The sequence below is a fragment of the Muscardinus avellanarius genome, assembly GCF_963383645.1.
Source record: "Muscardinus avellanarius genome assembly, chromosome: 6".
Classification (NCBI taxonomy): Eukaryota; Metazoa; Chordata; class Mammalia; order Rodentia; family Gliridae; genus Muscardinus; species Muscardinus avellanarius.
Genome location: NC_137791.1, coordinates 80,088,114 through 80,106,398, shown reverse-complemented (window position 1 = coordinate 80,106,398; position 18,285 = coordinate 80,088,114). Strand labels below are relative to the sequence as shown.

The following is an 18,285-nucleotide window of genomic DNA, read 5'->3' as shown; positions in this document are numbered from 1 at the left end:
ACATAATTTAAATGGTATATTTTTAAATATACACAAGCTAATAAGAGTTTCTGTTATTCATAAGATCCACTTGACTGGTACTTTGAAAACTAAAATTATTTACTCCTTATAATTTGAATATAAGAAATGCAGCATACAGCCAGGCACAGTGGTACAAGCTTGCATGCAATTCCAGTACATAGGAGGGTAAGACAGGATCACAGGTTCAAGGCTAGCTTTGTTAATTTAATGAGACTCTCAAAATAAAAGATTAAGCTGGGCGTGGTGGCGCAGGCTTATAATCCCTGCGCTTGGGAGGCGGAGCCAGGAGGATCGTGCTGGTTTGAAGCCAGCCCCACTGGCTTAAGAGACCCTGTTTCCAAAAATAAAAAAGTATAAAATAGGTCTGGGAGTATAGCACGGAGGTAGAAGGGCTTCCAGGAACTCCAGTACCACAAAAAATAAAAATAAAAAATAAAAAAGATTAAATAGGGTCGAAGGTATAGCTCAGAGATGGGACACCCCTGGGTTCCATCCACAGTACCATGAAATGAACAACAAAAACCAAAAAATTCTACCCTCCGCCATACAGCTGGTTAACAGGCTAAAAGGAAATGATCTGTATATCAACAAAAAATGTATTTAAAAATTTCTAAAGTACTTATTTGGCAAAAACTAAGTGACACACCACCTTCACATGACCCTAAGTGTTTTTGCTACAGTTTTATAGGCAAGAATCACATGAAAAGATTTGCAGATGGCTGGGTGTGGTGGGGCACACTTGTAATCCCAGCAGTGGGAGGCTGAGGTATCAGCAACTTAGAACTTGTTTTAAAATAAAAAACAAAATAGGGCTGGGGATGTAGCTTAGAGGTAGAATGCCCCTGAGTTCAATCCCCAGTAACACACACACACACACACACACACACACACACACTGCAGACACTGGTATTTCATAAACTTCTGTCAGTAATTTCTTATTTTCTAATGTCATTAAACTCATTAATGTAAGAATAATTATCTTAAATATTTCTTTTAATTTTCCCTCTCAAATTTGTGGATTCCAGGAATTGTATCTGTCAGAGAAAAATCTACAAGCAGGGAAGTCAGTCACCTCCTATTTTCAACAAAAGATAAGGGGGAAAGCTGCTCACTATCATGGTAGTCACATATCTTTAGATTTGTTGCTCTTTTGAGATTTTTAGGGGCACGTGTTAGGATTTTACTCAAATTATTACAAACTACAAATCATAATGCTATGAGGGAAAGATCTTAAGTTGATCTCTAAAAGACTTACATGTTCCCAATTTTTCCTGCAAAATCCTGGACAATTCATTTTGTTGTTTTTGTTGTTTGAGATGTTATATTGCTCAGATGGTTCTGGAGCTTGTGAACTCAAGTGATCCTTTCACTTCAGCCTCCAAAGTAGCTTTCCTTAACTGCCATGAGCTACCATGCTCTGGCTGACTAATCATTCTTAAATTGTTAGTTAACTTAAAATCTTTAGGTTATTTTGCTCATTTTTACTGGGTAATAAAAATCCACTGCCGGGCATGGTGGCACACACTTGTAATCCCTGCGCTTGGGAGGCAGAGATAGGAGGATGGCGCAGATTCAAAGCCAGACAGGCTGACTTAAGAGACCCTGTTTCCAAAAAATAAAAAAGTAGTCTGGGAGTGTAGCCTGGAAGTAGAAGGGCTTCCAGGAACCACAGTACCACCAAAATAAATAAATAAATAAATAAAATAATAATAATAATAATAGTAAATTAAAAATCCACTGAGTTTGTTTCTTTCAGAATAGATTATTAATAAATATATATTTACACACAATACCACTAATGAAAAATAATTTTGCTTTGAACTTAATTTGTACAAAACCCTAGCTAAGTATTAGACAAAAGTAATTATATTACAGAATGTTTCATTAATTAGGAAAATAATCTTTAAATCTCTTAAGTGAAATTGCTATGTATTATACTTCACTCCTTAAACTAAGAATTTTCTTAGCATGGGACATACATTTACCAAACTGAATCTCCAATCCATATAGTGGGATGAATCTGAATATATTACCTTATCAGTGATGGTCGCTATGTATCTCATACATTCAGAATCTGATGGAAACTGATTGACCTCCTTCACTAAGTAACGCACCACCTTCACATGACCCTAAAAAAGACATCAATGTCAGATTAAAAACAGATTCTAACAGTACTCAATAAATCTACAGTCTATCTGAACTAACTTTGATATTAGTGCCACAAAGACTTAATTGCACATTTGTACTATAAAACTTTTCATGTCTTCTTAGACATAAGCTTTAGTTCTAAGGAGTTAAATCTATAATATTCAATCTCATTTCACTTCCTAAAAAGTACAGAACAATGTGACCTAAAATTCCAAACCACTCAGAATTTAAAAAGTCCAAAAATTAGTATGACAACTGAGAGAAATATGTCTATGAAAAAACCTTGCCAGCTGGGCGTGGTAGCACACACCTGTACTCCCAGCATTTGTATTAGTATTTCTACTTCTAAATGTAATACACTTGATTTGTAGTAGTCTAAAGTATTGACAGCTAAGTTTTCATTTTTTTCCTGCTATTTAAAGTCAATGATTATAATAAACAAGCTGTATTTTTCTTTGCAGGAGTAACATAAGAAAACATTTATCCACATACAAGAAACTCCAATCAATTACTCTTAATTGAGTTACTCATTTTGTAAAAGACTAAGATTCAAAGTAGATTTTGAAAATACTACTTAAAATTGTTTTTTAAATTTTATTAGCTTTGATGTCCAATATAAATAATATTAATCACTTTCCTCAATACCTTTATCTGTCTTTCAAGGTTGTCAACAGAATAATTATTTGTATATCACTTGCTTTGACCAAGCTGCTAATGCATACATTCAGTGTCTTCAGTCATCACTAGACCATGTACTTCCTAACATAAAAGAAAAGCATTCAAGTAGATGAAGATGAAAGGTGTCTACCTTTCTAAATGCTGCCATTAGAGGAGTTATTTTGCGGTTATCTGCTGCATCTACATCTGCACCTGCTTGCACAAGTAACTGAACCACATCAAGGTGTCCACCATTCGCAGCTAGCCACAACGGAGTATTCCCCTTCTTGTTTCGAACATCAATATGAGCTCCCCTAAAAATCAAAGACATAAAGAACATTGTCTTAAATAAAATGGAACAAGATAAGTAACAATAAAAATCAACTATTCAAAAATGAAAATAATCTGTAAAGATGAAAATTGTCTTTAGTATTCATTGATTAAGATATCTCTCAGAATTCTGTAATAAAAAATTCCCAGCCATCAAATGAAATAAGTTTTTATATATTATTAAGTATTTAATGCCGGCCATGGTGGCACACACTTGTAATCCCAACATCTGGAGGCTGAGACAGGAGGATCGCGGTTCACAGACAGCCTCAGCTACTACTTAGTGAGGCCCTCTGCAACCTGTTTCAAAATAAAGACTAAAACTGAGGCTGGGGTTGTCGCTCAAAGGTAGATGCCCCTGGGTTCCATCACCAGTACTGCAAAAACAAAAAAAAAATTAATTTTCTTATTTTAAAAGTGATATAATAATTTTGACTTTGAAATTCTCAGAAAATGTGAAGTTTTATTTGGTGAAAAATAAAATACATTGTGTTAATATCATAACCAATATACTAAATAAACAGTATCCTAGAGACAAACAGCATCCTATGAGGCAGCTGTATCTGTTTCAGATGATTTGTATTCATGTATTTCTAATATGTAGCTTCAGGGCAAAAAAAGTCAAGGATTAGTATTCAGCGAACATCTAAAGTTATCTAAGAAGACTCACTGTAGTAATAGTAGTTAATAATAATGATTAATAGTAGTTAGAGAACATAAAAAGGTGTTTAAGACTATTAAAGTAGAAATATGAATAAGACAAGCATATATGAAAAACTGGCAGGCAACGTAAAGTGACTCAAAGTAGAAATTGTCTGATACCTTGAAGAGTTCCACAACTGACACCTACAAGTCTTAATTACTGTGAAGAATAAGAAATCCAACAAGTTTTTGGACTTTTAAGACTTGGAGCAACACTCTGAAAAATTTAAATTCTATGGGAGTCACTAGATGTTCAAATAGTTTATTATAGCACTAAAAAAATTAGTGTAAGCATAAGAAAAAAAATTTTAGGTTGGATTAAAAAAATTTAATACAACACTCTGGATGGGGCAAAATAACAAGATTGAAAGCAAAACAATAAGACTTGTAGTTTATAAAAGTAATCACATAAAATTTTTAAATTGTACAACTGCCTAGAGAGAATTGTAATCAAGGATAACATTTAACATATATGCGGCTTTTTTTTTTTTTGGTGGTAGTACTGAGGGTAGAACCCAGAGGCTTTCTACCTCCAGGCTATACTCCCAGACCTATTTTATACTTTATTTGGCAACAGGGTTTCACTAAGTTGCAGAGAGCCTAAGTAGCTGAGGCTGGCTTTGAACCCATATGATCCTCCCATCTCAGCCTCCCAAGCACTGGGATTACAAGCCTGTGCCACCACACCCGGCTTAACATCATATATGAATTATATAGTAATATCATACCTGCCAATGAGAAGCTCACAGAATTTATAATGCCCTTTATCTGCTGCTATGGTTAAAGCTGTATCTCTTGAGGAGGGCACTGGAGGGGCATTAACATCAGCACCTTTATCCAAAAGAACTCGGCCCACTTCTGCATATCCTCCAGAGGCAGCTTCCATTAACGGTGTGAGGCCAGTCTAGGATAATGGAAAATAAACACATAAGATATTGAAAATAGCCAAAATGTTAGAAAATAACAATCTGCAGGAACATATGGTATAACTTATAAAGATTCACAACAGAATTTCAGAATTAACATTTACTACTTTCTCTAAGTTACATTCTGACTTATTAAAAGAAGATAATTCTACCTAATATTAATGGTATTGTGAAAAGTATTTTACTAAGATGCAAGCATTTGGTCTGTAATTGAAACAAAATTCTTCTATCTCTGAACTACAACTCCAACCCTATTTTTTATTTTGAAACATCATCTAGTTGCTGAGGCTGACCTCAAACCTGGGATCCTCCTGTCTCAGCCTCCCAACTCTAGGTTTATGGGTATGAGCCACTACACTAAGTCTCCTTATTGTTTCAAATCAACCCATCTTTTTCAGCTGGTAAACTTATTAGAATACCTATTAAAAATATGTTGCCTGAGGTATTTCAGAGTCGATGCCAGAGTTGTTAAACAAAATGATTTCTGACTCTATATATACATATATAATATATGTATATGTAGGAGATATTACTAGAAAGTACCAAAATTACAATTATCATGTTACTACTATATACCTTAAACAATAAAGCAATACATTCAATAAATCTCAAACTTTTCTTACCTTAGCTCTGTGTTCAACATTTGCTTTTCTATCAAGAAGGAGACTAACCACTTCGGTTCTTCCTTGGAAGCAAGCTAATGTAAGGGCAGTGTTCCGATTGGTTTCTATTTGAGCATTTATGTCAGAGCCCATGTCCAATAGGAGCTTAACAGCAGCTGTATGGCCATTCATAGCTGCTAACATCAGTGGAGAAATGCCCAATTTGCTACCAGTTCTGAGGGTAAAGATAGGGTAAGAACAGAAGAAAAATCTTAAGATTCTTTATTTTGATTTAAAATTTTTAACAATTTTTCTTAGCTTTAGGTAAATCGTTGGGATACTACATAATACTCAAAACTCCATTAGAAACTTTTTACTGGATACTTCCTTGTGTGTGTTAAGTGGTGCTGGGGATTGAACTCAGAAACATTCTACTTTTGAGCTATAACCCCAGGTCCATTTTTATTCCTTATTTCAAAACAGGGTCTCATTAAGTTGTGTAACACCTCACTAGTTGTAATGAGGCTGACCTCAAACCTGTGATCCTGTCTCAGCCTCCCAAGTACCGGGATTACAAGCATGAGCCATCACACCCAGCTAGATACTTCCTATATCTCATTCTATATAATAACTTGGTCTGGAAACTGATTATTAGGTTATTATTATGAAAATGGACTTTCTGAATCAAAACACATACTTGCTTGCTTAATAAAACTAAGAAAACAGCTTGCTTTTAGTACCATAGGAAATACAATAACTGGTATTTATTAGGTTCTATGTTGTCTTAATTATTTAAGTAAAATTAATGTTATAAATCTCTTAACAATTTGGATTTTAAGTCTGCAATGAAGGAAGGGCCTAAATGCAACATTAAAACTTGGTTGTTCTACAAATATCTGTAACACAACAGTCTTCTACATAAATGGCCTATAGAAAAAGAGTGAAACCTGCCTAGAATTAATCTCAGCTCCTGCATTTAGTAATATCTTGATGATGTTCACATAACCACCAGAAGCAGCCAGGCTCAGAGGTGTGTAATCGGAAACATTTCTGTGTTCCTTATTTGCTCCCCGAGCCAACAATAGCTCCACCACCTAAAAAATAAATAAATAAATAAATAAATAAATAAATAAATAAATAAATAAATATGTTTTCTTATAGCTAAGATAATTCCCAAGGCATACATTTATAACTAACTTCTTTATTTTTGGTCTATAGTACAACAAAAGAAGGGAAAGGGTCTTCTTTCTTACTCTGCACAAGATGGCAAGAGGTCTTCTTAGATGCCAAGAAAGAGAGAGCCTCTAAAGTAAGACACTTAGAAATCTACTGGAAAGGTATAGTATGTTCACAGATCTTGACCTTAAATGTTGTGATGTAGTAATTTGAAAATTAGTATTTCTGCATTGTTTTAACTCAGAATGGTAAAGCAGAAGTAATACAGTATAATTTTTTTTCATTTGTACATGAGAATGTATTAGACAATTTTAAATTTTTCAATGAGTAACTAAATTTTTTTTAACTTGGAATAAAAGCCAATACCTATCATTTAAATTTTCTAAAAAATTTAAAGCATACAGGAGTTGAAGAAAATGTCACATATATTAACTACTTATATTCTAATATTACTAAATTTACTGTAATACAGGCACAGTATTAAGTCCCACATAATAATACAATTTTATATAATTTTATAAATACTGCCAGACCAACTGCCATCAACCATGCATGAGTTCTGGTTGTTCTATGTCCTTGACAACATTTGATATTACCAGTCTTTAATTACAGCCATTATAATTTGTGTGTGGTAATTTGTGTGTGGTGCTGGCCCACTGGGTAACAATGAACTGCCCTGATAGATCAAAGTATTTATTTAATACGTGTAAAAGTGCTTATTGACCATCATACATTTTTGCCCTCGATATGCCTTTTTGGGGGGGGGGGGGCGTTACTGAGTATTCAACCCAGGGGCATTCTACCTTCGAGCTACACCCTCAGCCTGATTTTTAATTCTTAATTTTTAAGCAGGGTATCACTAAGTTGCAAAGAACCTCACTAAGTAGCCAAGGCTGTCCATGAACCTGGATCCTCCTGTCTCAGCCTCCCAAGTACTGGGATTACAAGTGTGCACTGCCACACCTGGCTTTTTATATGTCATTTTATGTACAAAATATCCCTTTGATGCAAATGCCTAGCAGGGCTTTCTCTTACATTAACACCTAAACCTTGCTATGCCCAAATTAGATATGATTTTAACTACTTTTACATTCAGAGCCAGTAAAAATTAGGTGACTTAACAGCTATAAAAACAAAGCAAGCCAGGCATGGTGGTGCACGCTTGTAATCCCCACACTTGGGAGGCGGAGACAGGAGGATCGTGCTAGTTCGAAGCCAGCCTCAGCTGGCTTAAGAGACCCTGTTTCCAAATAAAAATATTAAATAGGTCTGGAAGTGTAGCCCCGAGGTTGAAGGGTTCCCAGGAACCCCAGTTACCACTCAGGAAAAAAAAGGCAAAAAATGCATTTGGATGTTTTATTTCAGAGCATTTCTGAAGCAATAGAAAACTCTATATTTGAGATTTGTAAAGTTTCACTGACCTTAATTACTTCTAAGACAGAGTACTCTTTTATCAAAATGTAATAAACATTCAATATAAGAAAATTGTTAGTGGTTTTATAGTAACACTGGTTTTCCAAGTTTTACCATTACATCAAAATACTTATCTAAGCAAGTGAGTGTTTATAGACAAAATTATTCATCTGAAAGACTCTTACAAAGGTTATAACTATATATGTTGAGTTTTGGTGTATGTGTGGGGAGTGGGTGAATACTGGGGATTGAACCCGGGGGCATTCTACCTCCAATCAAGACTCTCAGCCCTTTTAAATTTTTATTTTGAAATGGGGTGATCTCATTAAGTTGCTTATGGCCTCCCTAAGTTGCTGAGGCTGGCACTGAACCTATGATTTTCCTGTCACAGCCTTCGAAGCACTGGGATTACAGCTGTATGCCACCAAGCCCACCCCAGAGCATTTTTTTGATAGAATATTTCAGAAAAAAAAATACTGACAAACAATGGAATAGCTAGAATAGTAAAAGATTTGAAAAAGATATTCTCTAGCTAACATCTGAAAGAATTTGTTTCACACAAAAAATAGGTGACTTTGAGATCACAGACTGAAATACTTAAGATAGAAGAGGGTAAAAATTTTTGTTCTTCTTTTTATTTTTGGTGGTACTGGGGTTCCTGGAAGCCCTTCTACCTCCGGGCTACACTCCCAGACCTATTTTTACATTTTTTAAATTTATTTGGAAACAGGGTCTCCTAAGCCAGCACACGCAGCTGGCTTCAAACCTGCGCAATCCTCCTGTCTCTGCCTCCCAAGCACGGGGATTACAAGTGTGCGCCACCACGCCCAGCTAAATTTTTGTTCATTTGTTCAAAGACCAGAATGAAGACCAGTGGAGAAACTTGGCAACTTGATAAATGGAATGAAAGGAAAACTTTTAACTTGAGTAGGAAACTAATCTGGATGATACACAGTACACTGTAATCGGAAGGATGATGGAGAATTTGTGAATCTGTAGAGATAGCACAAATTAAACCTTTATGTCCCCTATATAGAATAAGAATTGATCTGGGGGAACAAAACAGGTTATCCACATTTTGTTTGTTTTTCCAGTACTGGGAATATTACACTCTGGGCTGTATACAAACTAGGTACTGAGCAACATGACAAACCCTTTTCATTTTATTTTTGAGACAAGGTCTCACTAAATTGTCCAGGCTAGCCTTCAACTTGCTATCCTTCTGCCTCAACCTCCCAAGTAACTAGGGTTACAGGCATGTGCCAGCACACCTGGGTACCCAGATAATTATTAATATGTCAGAACACATACAAGTAAGCATAAAAGTATAATTAGACTACATGTCTAATACCTGCTGTTCAAAGTTTTAGGACAGGCAAAGAGGAGTGAAAATTGGACCTGTTCTTCATGTGCTTACTAATCTGATTTGGAATGCCTTAAACTCTCTCTTAATCTAAATGCAATACACAAGTATTCCTATGGTAGGTATTACTTTTAGATGAGCAGAATTCTAAAAACATGATTTTTCTGGGAAGGTAGCTTATTCTACTGACTCTGCTAGTAGATAACAGATTGAATTCTGTGGTAATCAAACAATAAGTCATCAATCCCATAAAAACAAAATTGAGTTACGTACACATCTGCTAAACTGAGGAAAAAAATGTTACCTCCTGCCTGCCCCCAGAGCAAGCCAACGATAGTGGGGTGTCCTTGGTTCTTTCTGACTGGGCTTCAATGTCTGCACCATTGTCCAGCAGTATTTCCACAACGCCAACATGACCAGCAGTAGCAGCCAAGATGAGTGGAGTAAAACCTACAGAAACATAAAGATCTCACCATGAGGTAGAGGCAAGGGAACAATATTACTTTCCAATATACCGAACCATCAAAATATGGGCAAAAAACACCCCACTATTTCTAAAGACTTAAATATTTTCACAAATATTTCAGAAACTAAAGTTAATAAAAGTAAGCCCTACCCTACCTTTCTTGTCTCGGTGCTCAATACTAGCTCCTCTTTCTAGCAGTGTTTGTACCAGTTCCTCATGGCCACCAGCACAGGCGAGCGTTAGTGCCGTATCATGATTGCTCTCAGTCTGCAAATAATTACTTTTATTAGCTTATTATGTAAGTAAAAATATTAATACTAAAATCATATAAATACATATGTACCACTACAATACCAAGCATTTGAATTGTACAGATTATATATATATATATTACCCCCATTAGTAGCCAACCAGTGATTCTCCCCCCCCTTAGGCTTCAAATAGTAATTTAACTTTATTGGCAATTCTTAAACACCATTTTGATTAAAATAAAGAAAATGAACACAACTTCCATTTTGATTAAAATAAAGAAAATGGACACAACTTTTGTTTCTGGCTATTAGTGGAAAAACAGACTAGGTTTATTTTCCTAACTCAAATAGTAAAAAAAAGACAAACTATTTGAAATGATGGTGTTTACAAACAAGCAGTGTAGGACAGTGATCCTTGAAGATACAAATGACTAACCCAACTTATTGCCTGTTTCTGGGCTACAATGGAGGGAGTGGTAACCAGACATGGGAGTCTCCCTTAATTGAGAAGACAGAGTTTGGAGAGGTCGAGGTGGCTAAAATTTATAGTGCATATTACTGAAGAAAGCACTGCAGTGAGAGTTCTCTGGAAATCTACAGGGAGCCCCTCGAGTCTTCAGCTGAGTTCTGATCAGCACATGTGCATGAGGAAATTGGCAAATGACAAGAATAGACCACCAGAAAGGATCAGGCTGACCACCCAGAGCAGGAACACAGGGCAAGGAATCCTTTGGTTCCCACCCGCCACAGTAGAAACACCTTAAAACACAATTCTCAGTAGTGAGGTCAAATTAGTTTTTCTGGACCCATGAAGCAAAGCTAAAAAGTAAAACTTTAAATTAAAAAGAGTTTTCAAATAATTTTTTAGCCATGTTTAAGAATAAAGCCCCCAGATATTTAAAGAAACCCAAAATATATAATCTGTATTTTGAAAGACAAAGATTATTATAACTGAAACAAGACACGGTCTATATACAATTTAACTTCTGCTAATGATAATAACTAATAATGAATTTATTAGTGTTCATACTACATATTTAAATACTTAGGTAGTGACTATCTCATTCCTTAGATATATTTAGTTTTCCAAACTTGTACTGTTTAAAGAAATATCAACTAGTTGTATGTGATTTATAACTAGGTCTTGAAAAAACAGCTACTGACTGGCCATTATTACTGGAATAATTTTTAAATTTAAATTAAGTTGAGTAATTAATAGGCTGGCTACTGAAAAAAATGCTTTATCGTCCCTAAAACAGCTAGAATAAACGAATCTACTTTGTAAAACTGTACATCGAATCAAATCTAATTATATACAAGTTATTTCCAATGTAAATCCAAATTAAGCTAAACATTGATGATAATCACAAGCCTGTCTTCTGCGATAAGGAATTTTTGGTACTGAAACCAAGAAAGTATTAGGGAAACCATGACTCCCTTCCTCACTGTAATTATGACACAAACAAGTTTTGAAGATTTTTTTTGTAAAAAATAAAAATAGCACTAATGAATATATTAAATAATATACATTCCTAAAACTCATTATCTCCATTTCTTTCTACTTTTTGATGTGGCTACTCATTTAAATTCTATGCATTCACTCTGTCCCTTTGAAACTTCCCTCATTTTCATATGTATCTCTATATGTTCATCACTCTAAGATATAAAAATCCTTAGAAGGTATGAATGTCTTATTTATGTTTACATTTTCCATCAAGTGATGCTTTGCCTAGAAAATAATAGCCAACAGGTAGAATGAATAACAATAGCTGTAAAAGGTCACAGATTCAACTAATAAAAGACTATATAGTATGTATTGTGTTTATGTACAATAGTGTTTATTACATCAAAGGAAAGGTATACCCTTTCAGAATGTAAATAATCCTAAATAACAAACTTTGTTAAAAAAAAAAAAGCAAGACAAAAGGTAAAATTGATAGAGTCAAGAAATAAGAAAAAGCCTACTAGTCAATGATGAAGAGGGAGCCCGCAAAAGCTGCTCTGCAGAAGAGGCTGGCAGAGAGCAGCGCTACTGACTGACTGCAGAGATCAGGGATGGCCACAAGGCAGAGATGCACCAACTACAACAATGGAGAAGGACATGAAACTTAAATGAGTGACAGCTCTGACTGTGCTATTTGGTCTTCAGGTTTAAAAAGAGAAATTATTGTGTCTGATTGTCAGAAAAAAGAGACAAAAAATAATTTTATGATGTCTTACAAGCTGATAACTGGTAGAGAGAGGCTTAAAAACAAAGAGGACTTTCTTTTGGGTGATGTGGGTTGAACCCATAAGCATTCTACCTCAAAGACACACCTCAAGACTTTTTATTTTTCATTTTGAAAAAGGGTTCTCCCCAAGTAGCTGAGGGTCTCACTACTACCTCGCTAAGGCTGTCAAGACTGTGATCTTCCTGTCCCAGTCTCCCAAGTACTGGGATCACAGACAATGCCCAGCCAAAGGATTTTCTTAATAACAAAATACTATTCTCCTCCATTACATCAAAGAGTAGCCCTAACACAGAGTAGACTGAGGTGAGTGTAATTTTAAGTATATCTGTTTTATGTCCTCTCTATGACAGTGCATATGCAATCTGCAGATGAGTCAACTTTATGATGAAGTTTACGAGGTTTTAAATTTCTTCCAGTGCTAAAGGATAATTTATGAAAGTTGTGCTAAGCTTAGAGAAAGATATATGTATAGAGTTTGAAAAAGATAAGCATAAAATATTTTAGTAGCTCAATAAAGTATATTTTCCCATGTTTTAAGCCACAAATTCAACTGACATTATTAAGCAACTCTTATACTGAGAGTACTCCACTGCATACTCTCATGTTAAAAAGGACAGGCCCTGCTCACTCAGATCTGCTCAATCAGATCTTACTGATTATTGTACAAGGCAAATTAAAGTTCAATCTATGAGAGTACTAAAAACAATATATTATCAGAGCAAAGGAAAAAAAATTGAAGCTGAGAGAATTGGTTAAATTTCTTGAACTAAAATTTATAGTGAATAGTTTCTTGTATTTCTACATTAAGGAAAAAGTAAAGAATACATTTTATGACAATCTTTTAAGACAGTAAAGATAGATTCTGAAATAAGGTTTCCATATCCCAAATATTCCATCTCTCCAATCCCAAAATGTTATTATCCTGCTCCAGAATACATCAATAATCAAATTAACTGAAAGGCAAATTTGAGTTGATAGCAACAATGAGAGACAAGGTCAAAAAAAAAAAACAAAAAAAACCAAACAGGTGTTTCAATATGATCAAAATAACAATACAGGCCACGAGTTCCAGAGTACCACGTAAAAAAAAATCTTATGACTTACATTACATGGCAAAAAATAGTTATGTTATATTAAGCTGGTCAAGAATTCATATTTTGTCATGTATCTAAGAGAAAGTTTCAAATCTGAAAAAGGAGACAGATGCTCAGAGCTTTGTTAAGAACCTATCCAGGTGTATTATTCTAAATGAAGTTTTCATTTAGCTTATGATATCATAAAATTTTACTAATCTATACCATTATAAATATTATTATGAATTCTGGATTATAAAAATTATATAATTTGTGTCCAATTAGAAATTTTCCCTTATATTATGAACATGAATTTTTAATTCTTTCAGAAGTTGAGGGAATTCCAAGACAGTTGGCAACAATGTAGGCAAAGAAGGCAAAGGGAGTGTGTGTGTGTTGCTAGGGATTGAACCCAGAGGCATTCTACCTTGCTCCAGACCTATTTTATTTTTATTTGGAAACAGGGTCTCACTAAGTTACTGAAGTTGGCCTTGAACCTTCAATCCTTCTGTCTCAGCCTCCTAATTACTCGGATTACAGGCATGCACCAGTATGCCCAGCTCAAAAGGCATTTATAATGAGCTGATATACAGGTAAAAAACATACCTAACTAACCTCTCTATAAAATAGGGTATACATCTACTAATTACTCTAATGTAGAAACTATTAACTTAAAAAAGCTGAACCTTTATTGCACCTTTATAGTCTTCATAATCTCAAACATTTCATTCTCTAGTCATGGTCATGATTACATGTGAGCTTAAATAGTAGGATAGCACTTTGGGGCTATCTAATAAATAAAAATCAGAAAGATGAATAACCTACTTAAAAACTAGGTCATATGAACAAGTAGGATGCATGTATTTTAAAGAAGAATGTTTTAATGCTAGCATATAGCATATCACTGCTAAGTAATTCTTCCCTTATTATTTTCTTGTTAAATCACTGTGAGAAAACTGTTTACTATATTACAAAATCGATAGGAATAGAGAATTTCCAAATGATATTTAGTCTAGACCCAAAACATAATTCAGATACCTTCCAATTTGTATCTACATATATGGCAAGTTAAATTTACTATTTACCCTCTTTTTTCTTGGGGGTGGTGGTGGTGGTACTGGGGTTCCTGGAAACCCTTCTACACTCCCAGACCTATTTTTTATATTTTTATTTGGAAACAGGGTCTCTTAAGCCAGCAAGGCTGGCTTCAAACCAGTGCAATCGTCCTGTCTCCACCTCCCAAGTGCGGAGATTACAAGCATGTGCCACCACACCAAACACTATTTACCCTCTTTGAAAGACAAAAATTCATATATGTTAATTATTAGAAACTGAGGGAAAAGCAAAATTGTATAGGGAAGTACATATTTTTCTCTTACTCCAAGTTTAAGAAAAGCTTCTAGAATTTTAAGAAAAACAAGGATTCACAGTTCAGAAACATATGAAGTAGCTGAGCATAATCACATAATGCCTGTAATTTCAGCTGCTTGAAAGGCTGAGGCATGATGGCAAGTTTGAGGCTAGCCTGGGCAAATGAGCCAAGAACCAGTCTCAACATAAAAAATAAAAAAAGAACTGAAGGACTGAAGCTGTAACTTAATGATACAGTGCTCCTGGGTTCTATCCTCAGTAAATACTACCAAAAAAAAAAAAAAAGAAAGAAAGAAAAGGAATAAGAAAAAGAAGAATGGACATTCAACACAGAGGCCAGAATAAGTTCTTACAGTTCACAAACTAAAATCTTTTTTTCCCCTCACATTTAGTGGCTACTAGACTCCATCAAATTTCCCACCATAAAAAATATTCAATTAATTCAGGCAATATTCAGGTATTCCAACCTTTAAGTCAGAACTACTGTTTAATGTAAAACCTATTGTTGCTTATTTTATTTGGTGATGGGGATTGAACCCAGGGCCTCCTGCATGCTAAACATACATTCTACCACTGAGCCACACCTCCAATCCTCAAAACTGAGGATACTTTGTGTTTCTTAAACATTTCTATATGATTTCTACTTTATTTTATACAATATACAGAAAAAAAGTTTTGTTATATCCATTTAAAAAAAAAAAAGATCAGGGCTATGCTATCAAATGTGAAAATAAAGTAGTACCCAAAATAATTCATTTCAGTTATTATTTACTGATTTTTTGGTAACTGCATAGTATGTGGAATTAATCTTAAAACTTTTGAAACTGTCCAAACGACTTTATTCAATAAAACCACTATGAGTGTTAAATGCAAATTCTTTATCATTCTTCAAGGTCCAGAAATTAAACATAAGATTCCCACTAATCCTTGTTAAAAGCATTAATTTCTATCTAAAATGTCCAATTAAAGCAGTTTAAGAGATGATCATATTACAAAGGCATTAATATGTCTTAATCTCATACACTGAAGCTTTATAAAATAACATTTCTTTTGTTCTTTATTAAGATTTTATATAAATATAAGTATGTAAAGATAAAAGACATATAGGTGGTAGATACACTTTGTCATTTAATTTACCAGGCTAATATAATCTGAATTCAAAGTTCCCATCTAAATTAAAAATAGGAAAACATGTTAAATAGTGCTGTGATTAAAGCCGGGCGTAGTGGTGCACGCTTGTCATCCCCGCACCTAGGAGGCAGAGACAGGAGGATTGCACAGGTCCAAAGCCAGCCTCGCTGGTTTAATAGACCCTGTTTCCAAATTTAAAAATATAAAAATAGGTCTGGGAGTGTAGCTTGGAGGTAGAAGGGTTTCCAGGAACCCCAGTACCACCACCAAAAATAACAACAAACAAACAAACAAACAAACAAATCACAGACTTAGAGTACTTAGATTCAAAATCTGGACCTACTCCTAATTAGAAGTTGTATTCTCATCTGTACACTGGAAATAATGAATGACGATGATAATAATGGCACTTACTTCATGAGTACGACATAAAATAAGTTTGATCATCCCTAACCTGAAAATCTGAAATCAGGAATTTTTTGAGTACCAATATCATGTTCAAGAAGTTTCAGATTATGGAACTTCAGATTTCATCTAATGCTCATTTGGAAAGGTCAATGCAAATATTCTGAATCTGAATATTTCCAAAATCAGATGTATTTCTGGTTCCAAATATTTTAGATAATACTCAACAGTATTTGTAAAATGTTAAGCTTGTTGTTAAGGCTTGTCAAATAAAAGATTCAAATATTAGAGAATGTTTCATCATTCAAAAGAGCAGCTAAATTTTGGTACACATTTTTTTATTCTATCATTTGTTATGGGACAGTACTATCACAGTATCATTTTGGTTTATAAGCCAAAAATATCCGTTATGTAAAACTCACATAATTTTTATTTAAAATTTTTCACATAAACTGTATACAAAAGAACCTTTATTTTTATCACTAAAAGTACTCGTATTTTTCAAAGCCAGCCTTGCTGGCTTAAGATACCCTGTTTTCAAATAAAATAAAAATAGGTCTGGGAGTTTAAGTGTAGCCCAGAGGTAGAAGGGTTTCCAGGAACCCCAGTATCCCCCCCCAAAAAAAGGTACCTGCTTTATATAAAATTAGTAAATTTCAAGAGTAAATTAAAAATTAAAGAGCAATTATTTCTAAATATTACTTTGTATATTTTAGAAAGTTCCTGCTTTCTAATGCCTAAGTAGAAACACGTACAAAACACTCCACTATAGTGTGTGTGTGTGTGTGGGGGGGGGGTGGCACACGCTTGTAATCCCAGCATTCAGGAGACTGAGAGTGGAGGACTATGGTTCGCGGACAGCCTCAGCTACTTAGTGAGGCTCTCCACAACTTAGTGAGACCCCGTTTCAATTAAAGAATAAAAACTAGGGGGGGGGGTGGCTCAGAGGTGGAATGCCCCTGGGTTCCATCCCCACACCCGCAAAAAAAAAAAAAAAAAAAAAAAAAAAAAACAACTCTATTATAAGTAGTTTAACTCAGGTTAGACTAACCCAGCATATGAAAATTTTCAATGCAGAAACCAGATAAAGAAGAATATTTTTAAGGAATGTTAAATATTACTACTTAAACATGCCTGCTATGCTTAAAACCTAAGTATTTTTTAAAATATCTAATTCTCAGAAGATGACTTATAAAATAGTAACAGCTAAGAGGTATAGTAAGGTAAAATCACTTCACTACCATGGAAATTTCAAGCTCAGTAAAGACACAATCACACTTGAACATACTTTTTCTGTGCCTGTTTTGCTTGGAAAAAAAATCTTTAGGTATTTAGTTTTGCTGATGTATCAAATCTTGGTCCCACAGAAATTAGGAAAATACTCTCCCCAAATCTAATAGCCTCAAAGTAATATTAATAATAATAATAATGATAACAACAATGCAAATTCAATGTATGTTCAATTCAATTATATATTATAACCAACACTAAATATAAATAACTGTGACTCAATATATTATCTCATTGTACAATAAGGTAGCTAAGTGGTATCTATCTTTTCTTCCTTCTCTTTCTCTCTTTTGTTTTTCCTCCAATACTAGGTTTGAACCCAGGGCCCTACATATGCTAGGCAAGCAGCTTACTACCCTACTATACTCCTTAGCCAGAGAGAGGTATCTTTGAAGTCAGACTGAGTCTGGTTCCATACTTTCTTAGCTAAATAAAGTTATCATAAGCAAAATGTATAAACTCTTTCCATAGTAATAATTGTAGTTATCTATCTAAAGTTTGAAAATTAGAATGAGCAATAATTTTCCCCTTTTTTGATAGTACTAGGGAAAGAACCTTGAACATTCTACCTCTGAGCCACACACCCCAGACTATTTCAGACTATTTCATATTTTATTCTGAAACAGGGCCTAAGTTGTGGAAGGTCTTGTTAGGTTGCAGAGGCTGTCCTTGAGCCTGCAATCCTCCTGTCTCAGCCTCCCAAGTCGGGTGCCACCATATCCAGCTGAA

General features: G+C 34.6%; 1 protein-coding gene across 5 annotated transcripts in view; it reads right to left on the bottom strand.

Annotated features, from left to right (window-relative positions):
• The window catches only part of ANKRD17 (ankyrin repeat domain 17), a gene marked incomplete at both ends in the record, with an annotated part of 168,896 nt that overhangs the window by 47,520 nt on the left and 103,091 nt on the right, over positions 1 to 18,285 (bottom strand). For all 5 annotated transcript variants that reach the window (XM_080698023.1, XM_080698024.1, XM_080698026.1 and 2 more), the window contains 7 exons: positions 2,055 to 2,150; positions 2,978 to 3,140; positions 4,587 to 4,762; positions 5,408 to 5,621; positions 6,338 to 6,480; positions 9,643 to 9,788; positions 9,960 to 10,071. In XM_080698023.1, the coding sequence (XP_080554149.1) occupies positions 2,055 to 2,150; positions 2,978 to 3,140; positions 4,587 to 4,762; positions 5,408 to 5,621; positions 6,338 to 6,480; positions 9,643 to 9,788; positions 9,960 to 10,071 (1,050 nt within the window). The remainder of the gene's footprint in view (positions 1 to 2,054; positions 2,151 to 2,977; positions 3,141 to 4,586; positions 4,763 to 5,407; positions 5,622 to 6,337; positions 6,481 to 9,642; positions 9,789 to 9,959; positions 10,072 to 18,285) is intronic.